Raw genomic sequence first — 15102 nt, forward strand, 5'->3', positions numbered from 1 at the left:
CTACTCGTTTTATTCGATACCCCACAACAGTTATTCCAGGATTGATTATATTTATACAGACTCATGTGGCCTCATCATAGCGTCATAGGACATATTACCTGGTCCGACCATGCCCCAGTCACTTGTTCAATCCTTTGGCCAGACATACCCATCACACAACAAATATGGAGGCTAGATTAAACTATTCTTGATAACCCTCTAATCTTTAATGATATAAATAAAATTATGCGGGAATACACATGTTTCGCAGCAGTGCCCAAATCGCAGCAGAGTTTCATAGATACTACTATGCCCTATATAATATACATGATAAATCAGCGATACCTATCCCGGCAGATGAGGTCACCCAGCAAGAGACTTATATTAGCTCCTATTTGAAAGACATTGACCTCCCTTCATTACCCATGGAAGCGTCAGAGTTTCTAGACTCCCCAATAACTACTGAGGAACTCTTCAATGCTATAAAAAATTGCCCTGGTGGTAAAAGTCCAGGTCCCGATGGGTTTTCCTCAGCATACTGCAAAAAATTTAAGGAGGTCATTGGCAGACCCACTTTTAGACTTATTTAACGGACTTCGAGATAGTCCCAAGTTGTCCCGTGTACTCTTAGAAGCCCATATCACGGTTATACCTAAACCCGGGAAAAGCTGCAGATTCTCCTGGTCAGTACAGGCCCATTTCTCTAATCAATTCAGACATGAAGCTGCTTGCAAAGATTTTAGCGACCAGGCTTAATAAATACTTACCTGACCTAATTTGCAATGATCAGGTGGGTTTTGTTCCTGGACGTGAGGCCAGGGACAACGCGATTAAGGTTATGCAACTGATAAACCACGCCAGGATTTCGGGTCTTCCCTTGGTGCTCTTCTCCACCGACGCAGAGAAGGCTATTGACAGGGTTAGTTGGCTTTTTCTGCGTCGGGTTCTAGAGAAAATGGGGTTCGGCCAAGCTTTTTTACACTCAGTCTTCGCACTATACTTGAACCCTAATGCTAAAATCAGAGTTAACGGTACTCTATCGGAATCATTTGACATTAGTAACGGCACCAGGCAGGGCTGCCCCCTGTCACCATTGCTGTTTGCCTTGTCAATAGAAGTTTTAGCCCATAAAGTCCGTACAAATCAAAATATCGCGGGTGTAAGGTTAGACAACGCAGAGAATAAACAGGCGCTATATTCGGATGACGTTCTATACACTCTAACTAACGCTACCGAATCTGTCCCTGAGCTCTTGAACGAACTTAGAGCTTATGGGAAGGCCTCAAATTTCTCACTTAACTTAAATAAGTCTGAATTATTCAATATAAATACATGCCCACAAATTATACAAACTTTACAACAAAAATACAAGCTTACCCTAGCAAATAAGAAACTAAAATATCTTGGCATTTACTTAACGTCTGACCCTGCAGACCTCTTTAAATATAACTATGCTCCACTAAAGAGTGACATTGCTGCCCACCAAAAATAAATATATATCTTGGCTAGGTAGAGTGGGGGTTATTAAGATGAATATTTTACCTCCAATCTTATACCTTTTTCAAACCCTGCCCATAGCACTTCCCAGAGGATACATAACTCAGATGCAAAAGTTAATTGAACAATTCATTTGGGCTAATACCAAACCTAGGATACCAAAACGCACTATGTATCTTCCGAGAGATAGAGGAGGACTTGGTCTACCAGACCTTTCCTCATATAGGAGGGCGATAGGCTTACAAAGGGTAGTAGAGTGGGCACAAAATGCAGAACATAAAGCATGGATTGCCTTAGATAGACAGATTTTCAAACTACACAACATGGGCTCACTGGCTTGGCTACCACCCTCACTTCGCCCCAATAAGGTGCCTCAATACCACCTAACTGAAGAAATACTTAATAATTGGGATGTGACTCTCGCCACTTCTACACACATCTGCACAAAACATTCTCCTTTAACACCAATCTTAGAAGACCCCGAGCTCCCACATTACAAATTGGGATTTCGCAAAATTAAACCTTATAAAATGAGGGTGGGCTCTATCTTTGGAGTAGTTGTGAATGGGAAGGTCATCTCACAAGCCGCACTTCAGGAATCTCAGCCCCTGTTATTTGCCTCATGGCTGCATTATAACCAATTATTACATTTTATCACCGGGCACAAATAAAAGCAGGACCTAGGAAGAGCACTCACCCCATTTGAAAGGTTATGTGTAGCGGAAAACATGCAGCAGCACTTGATCTCCCTCCTATATAAGTTGGTGGTCCTGCAGGGGACTGATTTACTCCCGGCTTATGTAACACGATGGAATGAGGACCTGGGTTTGGACCCCAATCCTGAGTCCTGGTTAAGGGCATTTAGACTGGTTAGGAGATCCTCTGTATCCTCGAACATCCAAGAAACTCATATAAAATTCATGAGTAGATGGTATTTTTATCACCCTCCAGACTACACAAGATATTTCCTGCCTTCAGCCCCACATGCTGGAGGGGATGCAGCAAACACGGTTCCCTCATACACATATGGTGGTTCTGCCCGTGTCTGACGCTCTTTTGGGGGGAGGGGAGGTTAGGACAAAAATATCTGAGATTCTAAACCTTACAGTCCCGAACACACCAGAGATTTTACTTTTTCTGGCTTTACCAAAAACTCAAAGCCAGGCACATCTTGCTCTACTGCTAATCCTGATCACAAGCGCAAAAAAACTAATCCCCAAAAAGTGGAAAACACAAAGCCCCCCTACACTAAGAGAATGGTATTCACAGGTAGATGAGATACTCCTCATGGAAAGGTATTATTATTTGAAAAACCATAAATTAGATAAGTATGAGGTTATCCTAGCATTATGGCATGGTACTATATAACTACCGCTTTATACTAAACATTTCCTCCTATCTCTTTACATTTCTTCCCCCCCCCCCCCAGGATTTCCTGTATCTGGGGATCCTCTCTTACCTTTTTAATCTCTGTTCAGTCCAATACTCTTCCCCACCCTTGTTGCCTTTATTGTTGGATCATCACAGCAAGACCTTAATTTGAAAAGTTTTTGATTGTGCATTCTCATCCCAAATGTAGGGAATGCTGAATGACTAGGCACTAATTTGAAGAGATTAATATATACCTTATCGCAGCTGTTAAGAAATTCTTTACATGTATATTTGAGTATGATCTTGCAGCCCATTATTGTATGTACTTTTTCTTCACTTCAATAAAGCTTTAAAAAAATTTTTTTAAAAAAAACAGCGCGTAGACAAAACTAATGTTTAATCTCCAAGCGAACAACTTCAGCAACAAAGTCAAGATGAAGGAAAGAATCCTGGATCAGAAAGTCCTTCCTCAGAGGCAGACTCCAAGAGAGCAGACTATATTTTCAGTAGGTCTGCAAACCAGATCCTGTGAAGCCGCATAGGGACTAGGAAATCCCTGCCGCTCTCTCCTGTATATTACGAACAATAATTCGTGGAAGGAGAGTAAAACGATTAAAACAGGATGCAAGACTGATACCAAGAAAACACCAGAGCATCTAACAGGCGGTCAACGGATCGCTTGACCATGAACCGAACTCGGAACTTTGGTAATCTACAAAAACAAACTAATTCCAAATCTCCCCACTTCCAAGGGTCTACCTAGAGAACAACCCCGGATAGAAAACCCACTCCGAGATGAAACATCTGACTGTTCATAATTCCAAATCCTGAATGTCCTCGCCTGAAAAGAGGACGACAGACAACCATTGTGAACATCCGCCCACCTAAGAATCCACGCCTCCGGCATGGTAAAGGAACTCTGAGTTCCCCCCAAATGGGAGAAATAAACCATTGGAGAGATATTGACCAAGTGGAACTACACCAACAACTACTGAGGCAAAGCGATCAGGGGCTTGAAAGTTCGCTCTCCACTCCCTTATGCTAAAGGGAAGGGCAGACACATAACCCAGGCTGCTCCCCAGTCCAGCAGGATGGTGCCCATGGTCACATTACCCAGGAATGTCTCCAAAATCACACGCCATGAGACAGACCACTACAGGAAGAAGACTGTAGTCGAACGAGACGAGATCCATTCTCTAAGATAGATCCGAGAGATTTCCATTTTATGGAAACAGCAAAGGGATAAAGTCCATGTATCATCGACCAATTCAATCCATACTGAAAATCACTGAACGGAGAGAGAAAAATCCCACTGCAACAAGATCCAAACTCCCAACCTCCCGGTTGTAAAAAAAAGGGCTAAACTATCTACCAGATGACAAGAGCCTGCTATTGACTGGACATGAGACTGCAGAGGGAGGAAAAGGAAAAATTCCTTAAGGGGACACTGCAATTTTAAGCAACTTTCTAATTTACTCCTATTATCAATTTTTCTTCGTTCTCTTGCTATCTTTATTTGAAAAAGAAGGCATCTAAGCTTTGTTTTTTGGTTCAGACCTCTGGACAGCACTTTATTGGTGGATTAATTTATCCACCAATCAGCAAGAACAACCCAGGTTGTTCACCAAAAATGGGCCGGCATCTAAACTTACATTCTTGCATTTCAAATAAAGATACCAATGAAGAAAATTTGATAATAGGAGTAAATTAGAAAGTTGCTTAAAATTTAATGCTCTATCTGAATCACGAAAGAAAAAAATTGGGTTCAGTGTCCCTTTAAACATTTTATCTCCGTTAAACCTCATCTCCTAGATCGAGAAGTTATAAAAATCCACGTCTACCGCACCAGATGAACACAGGCGGCTATTCATGTAATGACCCGACCTGGCCATCTGAAGCTTCTGTGATATCTGACGGAAATGGGTGTAGTAAAGAAAAAAAAATGGTCCATTAATCCCCCTTGAGATGTGATAAGGGGAATCTAATACAGATTCAATCCCATCCATGGGAAAGAATTTTGACAAAAACTCTGAACAGAGATTGTTCAAGGATGAAAGATACCGGAACCATATATTGTCCAGAAAAACATATTTAGACCCAAGTCCTTCTCCGAAAACTTGAGAAGAATCCGCTCAAAGAAACAATAAATCATATGTTTGTTCTGAACAGGCCCTCCTGACCCAAGGAGAAAGGATACTAGAGAAAACTCTAGAACCTGTTTCCAGACTGGGACTGGAATTAGCACTTCTCAAGAGCCGGTCCTGAACCCAGTTCAGAGAAAGTCTCCCAACATACTTGGAACGCAGATACTCCAGAAAGAGAAATCTGTCCAAAAGGAGGAATTCTTCCGAAAAGGAAAAAACTTTCCCTCCAAAGTCAGATAAAATTATGACCAAATATCCTAAAAAGGAAACGCCAGAAGCGTGGAATGGAGGTAAAATATTAAATCTGCAACTGCATAACTATAAATCCTAGGCTGCACTACAAGGCCAAATGTAGACTTCCCAGCCAACCCAAATTTCAGCCATAAAACCCAGGGGTCTAGTACATCCAGAGCATAGACAAGGTATTGTTCTAAAGGAGCAAATAACCTCCCCCTTCTCAACCATAGATCCAAAAAAAGAGCTAGCTAGCTCCACAGGGATCAAAGTTCTCATAGCTAAAGTAGAAAATTCTACTAAAGTAAACGTGCATTTTAAAGGACAGCGCGACAGGAGTCCCTTAAAGGACCACTGTAAGCTAATATAAACTACGCTGTTTAATTTTTTACTATCTTAAATAAGCAAATTTTCAATAAGATGTCATTACTAAATATTTACCTGATTGCTGTAATTGACGTTTTTAAAAATAAATTATTCCGAACCCACTCCGTGGGTATCTGTTGCTAATATCCAATCCGGTATGACAACCGCGGTTTGAATATGGCGCCGAAATTTCCCACTGTTCATGCGCTAGATTGTGCAACGTCATCGTCAAAGTCACTCCCTTCCAGACCGGCTCCGACATTGTAGACCCGCTATATTGATCTTACACAATTTGACAGGTAAGGTATTCAGCGTAGAAAGCCTGGAGAGCCTATAACATCAATTTAGGTCTCAAATGCGCATGCGTTATTCCCATCTTGATGCTGGAAATAGCGGCGTCAGTAGTAGCTAATGCGTATGCACTATTGGTGCAGATTTTGTGCACATGAAAATGGGGAACAGTTCTAATGATACTTATATGCATAAACTTAGAATCCTATTGGTTCTTGATTAAATACACGTAGGTCAAAAAAATAATGGGCTGGATATCATGACGTCATCGTTAAAAAACGTATAGGTCGGTAAGTTTACTTTAATACATGGTTGTTAGAATATGTGTTTTGGTTAGACAAAATCGGGCAAGAGTTTGTAATCCTTTAAAGGATGGGAGAAAGGGAAAGAATATCCCCAACTTCTCCTATTCCTGAAAAATCCCATAGCACGTCTAAAACACTTCCTCAGGGAAAGAAATAGAACTGATAAAGTTAACAAAAACTTCAAGGGTTGACAACGACAATGGGTCAATGTTGTACAAGTTGCTAAAACCTCCTATAACTCTACACGAGGAGTTGACGCATACATCTGAAGGAAACTACTTCAGTATCAGATGAAGGAATTTATACTGTCCAAATCTGAGAAATCGCCCTCAGAAACTACCGGCAAACCCTCTTCACTTAGAAGAAGGCAAACCTGTGTAGTAGTATATGGAACAAAAACCTTATTAACTGAAACATTAAATGTCCTCTTGCATTTTTCCTGGAAACAGGGAGAAACAGACCAGCCGCAGATACTGCAGGGGATACTAGAGCTGTAAATTCTGTATGTAAATACACTCCTCCAGGAGACTGAGAGGAACCACAGGGCACTGCATGTGACGCCATAGAGGCATGGGACAATAAGGAGAAAACTGCGGCATAGCCTAGACAGTATCATCCTGAGAGACATAGGGTTTAGAAAAATGTAAAAGGAAGTACCCTTTAAGATTTTCATAAAAACTCTAAAAAGTAGTTTAGAGCACACGTTAAACTCCAACAGAAAAACATTAAAAATTGTTTTGTCACCTTAAAAATAGAACGCCTAGAACTAAAGAAGTATTTATTCAAGAAACTGCCTATATTATAGTATGCTGTGCATATAGTACAAATTATATATATATATATATATATATATATATATATATATATATATATATATATATATTATATATATATATATATATATATATATATATATATATTATATATATATATATATATATATAAATATATAAAAGCATACTATCTGTACTACACTTATAGTAAGGATACTCCGAAAATACATAAAACTGACACTTTAACATATATAAGGACCTTAAGTACTAATATACTGATATACTAAAATACTGTCCCTTTAAGACTGTTAGGAGACAGAATGCCAAAACTACGAAATTCCTCAGATCTCTAAATCTGTTACTTAAAGAATTTTAGGAGTCCTTTTATCTAGGGGTTTATGTTTTAATATATTACTGAAGCGTAGCAGGTAGAAAAACCTCACTGTTCCGATCTCAGAGAAGTAGGCAGAGTCACGTGATCAGGAACCAAGAGCAGAGAAAATGGCCCAGCCGCTACCTCTGAGGAAAAGGAAAAAATGCTTAACAACATGGCGCCTGATATACAAGGGAGAGCGACATACCAGGTTCAGAGAGGGAAAAAAAAAAACGAAGTACTAAGCTTACTCCTCTCAGCAGACAGACCGCCGCCACCGCTCCAACTAGGAAACGGAAGATACATGAGGGAGAGGCAAAACAGACTGAGAGTACGCAGTGCTTAATAAAGCGCGCGCTCCCAGCCGATAGAGAAAAAAACTCCCCCTGACTAGGCAATGTCAAACACATATGTCCATATCACATTTTTCCCTTGAAATAAATAATTTAAAGAAAAACCCTACACACTGATTAACCCCTTCAATCCCTGAAGGAGAAACAGACTGTCTCTCAAAATCACATTAAGTGCCTGCATGCTGCCAAAGGATACCCAGCTAGGGTATATAATGTCCCAATTAGAGTTGCAGATATATAAAAGTGCACAATCTCCCATCTGTTAGAAGATAAAAGTCACTTACCTGCATTCTAGTCGTCCGGCAGTCAGATGACTCACAAAGTTTGAGAGGATGCCGCTCCTCACAGAGACCTGTGTAAAAGGAAAGACAAAGTAAAGTTACTCAGGCTTTCAATACCATGGGCAGCAACAATGCAGCAAAGCACACTTTTTACAAGTTCCTAACTGCTTTAAAGCCACCACAGCCCTGCTGAAGAGATAAGGTGGAGTACAGCTATAACCAATTGTGATGGAAGATCAGAGCAATCTTGCCGTGTCCTCAAAATAAAAAAAAAATCTTGATAGAAGAATCTTAATCAGGACACCTAATTACTTCACCTCCTCCTTGCACTAGAGGCAAAGAGAATGTCTAGGGGATTGTGGTAGGAAGTGATACTTAACAGCTTTGCTGTGGTGCTCTTTGCCTCCTCCTGCTGGCCAGGATATATTCCCAACAGTAATTGATGATGATCTGTGGACTCATCGTGTCATTAAAAAGAAAGGAAAATAACATCTATAAATAAGGAAGCTGAAGATGCTGGATCTGACAGAGAAGAGTGAAACTACAAACATTATTTTGTGAGGACCATTACCCTGAAAAACATTAAGACGTACCCTAGGTAGTGGGGAGCGCAGCTCTGCTGTATGTAGCTCTTGTTTTAGGGGGATGACCAGACGATTTGGTAGCACCAGGTAAGCAGAGATTAAATCCATGATCATTGTATCTGACATTGTGCTGCAAATAAGAGAGAATGATTAGACAATAGAGAAGTAAAATATGGCCCAAAAGCAAACTTAACAGAGATTGGGGACGGTGTCAATGGAACGTGTGAAGACAAATCAGAGAGAATGCAGGGCAGGGAGAAGTAGTTGCTTGAAGACAATTCAGAGAGAGAATGCAGGACAGGGAGAAGTAGTTGTTTGAAGACAAATCAGAGAGAGAATACAGGGCAGGGAGAAGTAGTTGCTTGAAGACAAATCAGAGAGAGAATACAGGACAGGGAGAAGTAGTTGCTTTATGACCAATCAGAGCAAGAATGCAGGACAGGGAGAAGCAGTTGCTTGAAGACAAAATCAGAGAGAGAATGCAGGACAGGGAGAAGAAGTTGCTTGAAGACAAATCAGAGAGAGAATGCAGGACAGGGAGAAGCAGTTGCTTGAAGACAAATCAGAGAGAGAATGCAGGACAGGGAGAAGCAGTTGCTTGAAGACAAATCAGAGAGAGAATGCAGGACAGGGGGAAGCAGTTGCTTGAAGACAAATCAGAGAGAGAATGCAGGACAGGGAGAAGCAGTTGCTTGAAGACAAATAAGAGAGAGAATGCAGGACAGGGAGAAGCAGTTGCTTGAAGACAAATCAGAGAGAGAATGCAGGACAGGGAGAAGCAGTTGCTTGAAGACAAATCAGAGAGAGAATGCAGGACAGGGAGAAGCAGTTGCTTGAAGACAAATCAGAGAGAGAATACAGGACAGGGAGAAGCAGTTGCTTGAAGACAAATCAGAGAGAGAATGCAGGACAGGGGGAAGCAGTTGCTTGAAGACAAATCAGAGAGAGAATACAGGGCAGGGAGAAACAGTTGCTTGTTTAGAGAGGGCATTGTGATCACCATTAACAAGGAAGGTTGTGCAGAAAACAAACATATTTGGTGCATCTTCCTTACTTGAGTCCAGGAATGTCTAGAAGGTTTGTGAGTCCCGTCCAGTTTACATCCAACATCTGTGAGGTAATAAGGAAAAGGAATCAGAGGTGACATTAAGAATAGAGATGGGTTAGCAGAGGTCACTCCAGCTTCACCAATTCCTAAGGGTTAATGCTGAGTATGCTAAAAGAACATAGGAACTGTTGAAGCTACAGAGGATGGTGAAGCCGAAGACACTACGGTTTAATAAAGTAACATTTTCAGGGTGGTTGTTTATGGTTAATTAAAAACATAAATCAGGATAAAAAATAAAAATCAGTTAAAAAAAAAAAAAAAAAGTATTTTATAATTAAAATCTTAAAAATAATCTTTTAGCCTTCTAAGTTCATTTTCATACAACAGAAGTTTTGTAACAATGCTTTTAACAATGTTTTACACATCTGAACCCAAGAGGGCAGCAGTGCTTGCGCAATGTATTACATTGTTAAAAGAATTGCTGCAAAACTGCTGCCATATAGTGCTACAGACATGTGCATGAGCCTACCTAGACATACTTTTCAACAAAGGATAGTAATATAACTCAATAGATATGGTAATAGAAGTAAAAGTGTAAAGTTTTGTTGTTTTTTTATTGTACAAAAAGACAGTCAATTTAACTAGACACCCACATTCTAGAAGAAAATGTTTCCTTACTATAGAAGAAAAATGTATCAGAGATGTAAAACCAATTTCCGGATTTATGAAACTATACACACACATTCCTGCCTCATAAGCTTTATTAATGCACTCTGTGCAGCTGAGACTCTTGTTTTGTGGATATAGGGCCTCTTGGGCTTGTAGCAGAATTTACCCCATACAGTAGCATTTTTTTAGGGCCTGTTAAATGGACATCAAATAATATTCATCTTTGTTCCATAAAAAATAAAAGGTATTAATTGCTCACTGAGGATTAGTTATCAGCAAAATCGGTTACAGTACTCATTTAATCAGCTTTAAAGGGACATGATAGTAAGACGGTAAAATTAATGTAATATTTCATAACGTTTCACTTTATTTCTATTGGTATTCTTTGTTGAACAGCATACCTAGGGAGGCCAGAAGTATTCACTTGTCTTGAGCATTACTGTTTGCAACAATATTGTACATTGTTGTAAATACTGCTGCTCTATAGTGATCAATAATGTATAGAATTGTTAAAAACATTGTTTTAAACAGTGTTGCCATATAATGCTTAGGACTCCCGGTCTAGAAATGAGCTTCAAATAAGCATACCAAGAGAATAAAGTATATTTAATTACAGAAGTAAATTGTAAAGTTGTTTAAAACTGCACCCTCTATATGAATCATTAAAGTTTTTTTTTTTTTTTTTATTCGTTGTCCCTTTAATTAATTTTTTTTTTGTGCAAAATGTTTGTTATTCTTTCTTATGCTTTAATCCCTTAACTGCGTGTGATGACATACGGTCGGCATCCATCCATACAATTTGTAAAGTGTGGATGGCAACCACATGTCGTCATCTGGGGGGGCGAGGGGGTTCAGAGCTCATTGCAGCACCTCCCCACCTGTACTTACTCCCAAATCCTCAGTAATCTAGCAGTGAGTCGGTGTTCCGTCAAGTTTGCTACCTCCATGAACGCATACTCAGAACTATGCAATCGCTCTCCACGTGTTTTAAAAGAATATGTGGAATGTGAAATGACAAGAATGTGCACATGGAGGTAGCATATTTTAACGGAGTGGAAAATTGAGTGCTTCCATTCCATTGTTAGTGCAGCCACGAACATGGGCGCATGTGCAGTTGAAGATGGTAGCAAATTTCGACACAAATAAACAACATTTTTGACTGCGCATGCACACTGTGCACACCACCTCTTACTAACACCTTCATATGTCAATAAAATTAACTAAAAGGTTTCTCCAACAGTCTTTAAAATGCAGCTCCATATTACCTGTAGCATATTAAATTAATTAACAGTACGCTAAATTGTTAATTTAGGATTAAGCTTTTTTGTGATGACATATGGAGCTGAAGATTAAAACGTGTTGGAGAAACTGTTTAGTTCATTTTATTTACATATGGAGGTGTAAGTAAGAAGTGGCGTGCCCACGAGCAGTCAAAAATGTTGGCAATTTCGACACTGTCATGGTATTGAAATAAACATCATGTTCAACTGCGCATGCACGTGGCCGCTTTAACAATGGAATGCAAGCAGTCAATTTTCCTCTCCGTCAAAATTTGCTACCTCCATGAGCGCATGCTCAGAATTACGTAATTGCATTCCACATGTTTTAAAAGAATCTGTGGAATGTGTCTACGTAATTCTGAGCATGCGCTCATGAAGGTAGCATATTTTGACGGAGAGGAAAATTGACTGCTTGCATTCAATTGCTAAAGCGGCCACGGGCATGCGCAGTTAAACATGGTAGCAATTTCAAGGCTGTCATGTTATTGAAATAAACAACATTTTTTACTGCTCATGCGCACGCCACTTCTTACTAACACCTCCATATGTAAATAAAATTAACTAAACAGTTTCTCCAACACGTTTTAATATACAACTCCATATTACGTGTAGCATATATTGAATTCATCAACTGTACGTTATGCTGTGAATTTAGGATTAAGTTTTTTTGTGGTGACATATGGAGCTGTACTGTTGGGGAAAAAGGCTGCAGTAAGACCTCTGTACTTTAATCAACTATAAACAAAAATTAAAGTGAAATAATTGTATGAAAACCAACACTATGACTGTCTGTAAAGTATCAGACTGAAGGTTGTCATGGGTATGCAGTCATTTCTATAAGTAACATCAATATAAGACAAATGAGACAAAATGAGTAGTATGCCCATTAGACCAAATAAAAATAATGTGGAACCACATGGACCAAAAGGTTACATAAAACAGTTATCTTTAACATTCAAAGAGAAATTTAAGAAAGCACTTATTCCACACCAGTTTTACAAATCATCCAATAACAGAGGTATCTCAGGTGCAAAACCTTCAGCATATGTCAAATTAGCAGCTCCCAAATGCAGTATTAATAACATCCGTGCTACTAAACCTCAAGATCTCAAGTGGCATTTCTATATTCAGTGGACAATTTATTTCAGAACCAACATAAGTTTCTTACAAGATTCTCATCCTATAGAGGGCTAGATTACGAGTGGAGCGTGTCGGGCAGCGCACGTATTACAAGTTTAAAATTTTCCTCTCATGCCCTAACCTGATGTGCGCAAAAAGCCGAAGTTAGAATATTGTGACCATGTTAATGTTTTTACCCATAGAAATCAATCAAGTGAGAAAAGTTAGGAAAGAACTTCCTACTCGCGTGCAAACCCGATCACATTTTCTCAAGTGCGCTAACCCGACATGAAAATATTAATATTTCATATTCCAATGTTCTTCACATAGAAGAATATGTTCTATTTCTTCATAAATACCTATTTTTATTAGTTCATTTAATGTTATACCATTTCAGATAATAAGAACAAAGTAATGAAACTGCAGAGCTGTTAAAGTCAAGATCCTGTACATTGTGGTACAATTCTATAGAATTTTGCTTTTTTTTTTTATAAATTGGCAAATATATTACATTCAATGGGTGATGGCAAAATGTGATAAACCACAATGATAGCAAAACAGGAAGCTACAATGTAGCACCAGGATTGTTATAGGTGTAATGGTACCGACAATACTGCAACAATACTGTTACTTTACTACAAAAATTAGCATAATCTCTTTTACATTTTTTTTATTTCCAGTTTGTTCAGGTAAATCAGAAAAAATAAAACATACTCTAAGTAGTGATGTCGCGAACCTAAAAATTTGGGTTCGCGAACGGCAAAAGCGAACTTCCGCAAAAGTTTGCGAACGGGCGAACCGGGCGAACCGCCATAGACTTCAATAGGCAGGCGAATTTTAAAACCCACAGGGACTCTTTCTGGCCACAATAGTGATGGAAACGTTGTTTCAAGGGCACTAACACCTGGACTGTTGCATGCCGGAGGGGGATCCATGGCAAAACTCCCATGGAAAATTACATAGTTGATGCAGAGTCTGGTTTTAATCCATAAAGGGCATAAATCACCTAACATTCCTAAATTGTTTGGAATAACGTGCTTTAAAACATCAGGTATGATGTTGTATCGATCAGGTAGTGTAAGGGTTACGCCCGCTTCACAGTGTGCAGTGTAGGTGATATACCTGCCCTGACCATGCTTTGCAGACCAGGTATCAGTGGTCAGATGGACCCTTGCCCCAACACTGTGTGCCAGACATGCCATTATAGCAGACTTATATGGCTTTGGCGTTGCTTTTTGGTAATTAGAAGGCTGCTAAATGCCACTGCGCACCACACGTGTTTTATGTCCAGCAGTGAAAGGGTTAATTAGGGAGCATGTAGGCAGCTTGTAGAGTATTGATCTAGGCCCATTTTGGTATATTTCATGCCACCATTTCACCGCCAAATGCGATCAAATAAAAAAAAATTGTTCACTTTTTCACAAACTTTAGGTTTCTCACAGAAATTATTTACAAACAACTTATGCAATTATGGCATAAATGGTTGTAAATGTTTCTCTGGGATCCCCTTTGTTCAGAAATAGCAGACTTATATGGCTTTGGCGTTGCTTTTTGGTAATTAGAAGGCTGCTAAATGCCACTGCGCACCACACGTGTTTTATGCCCAGCAGTGAAGGGGTTAATTGGGGAGCATGTAGGCAGCTTGTAGAGTTAATTTTAGCTTAAGTGTAGTGTAGTAGACAACCCAAAGTATTGATCTAGGCCCATTTTGGTATATTTCATGCCACCATTTCACCGCCAAATGCGATCAAATTTAAAAAAACAAATTTTTTTTCGCAATTTTAGGTTTCTCACTGAAATTATTTACAAACAGCTTGTGCAATTATGGCACAAATGGTTGTAAATGCTTCTCTGGGATCCCCTTTGTTCAGAAATAGCAGACATATATGACTTTGGCGTTGCTTTCTGGTAATTAGAAGGCCGCTAAATGCTGCTGCGCATCACACGTGTATTATGGCTAGCAGTGAAGGGGTTAATTAGGTAGTTTGTAGGGAGCTTGCAGGGTTAATTTTAGCTTTAGTGTAGAGATCAGCCTCCCACCTGACACATCAGACCCCCTGATCCCTCCCAAACAGCTCCCTTCCCTCCCCCACCCCACAATTGTCCCCGCCATCTTAAGTACTGGCAGAAAGTCTTCCAGTACTAAAATAAAAAGGTTTTTAAAACATTTTTATTTTTTTTTAGCATATTTACATATGCTGTGGTGTAGCACCCCCCCTTAGCCCCCAACCTCCCTGATCCCCCCAAAAACAGCTCTCTAACCCTCCCCATCTGCCTTATTGGCGGCCATATTGGGTACTGGCAGCTGTCTGCTATTCTTTCACAGTCAAAAACAAGTACCTGGGAAGTTTCTTGTTTAGATGGGAAGCCATCAGATCTATTTTTGGAAGACCCGACATCTAAACAATCTGGAACAACACATCTGGATGGAGAGA

The 15102-nt window shown here is 39.7% G+C and overlaps 1 protein-coding gene across 1 annotated transcript in view; it reads right to left on the reverse strand.

Annotated features, from left to right (window-relative positions):
* ESYT1 (extended synaptotagmin 1) overlaps positions 1-15102 on the reverse strand; it is a 215890-nt gene that overhangs the window by 82763 nt on the left and 118025 nt on the right. Inside the window, exons 7-8 of the mRNA XM_053708110.1 lie at positions 9606-9661; positions 8561-8681 (exon numbers count right to left, since the gene is read on the reverse strand). Coding sequence (XP_053564085.1) covers positions 8561-8681; positions 9606-9661 — 177 coding nt within the window. The remainder of the gene's footprint in view (positions 1-8560; positions 8682-9605; positions 9662-15102) is intronic.

The sequence above is a fragment of the Bombina bombina genome, chromosome 3, assembly GCF_027579735.1.
Source record: "Bombina bombina isolate aBomBom1 chromosome 3, aBomBom1.pri, whole genome shotgun sequence".
In the NCBI taxonomy this organism is placed as follows: Eukaryota; Metazoa; Chordata; class Amphibia; order Anura; family Bombinatoridae; genus Bombina; species Bombina bombina.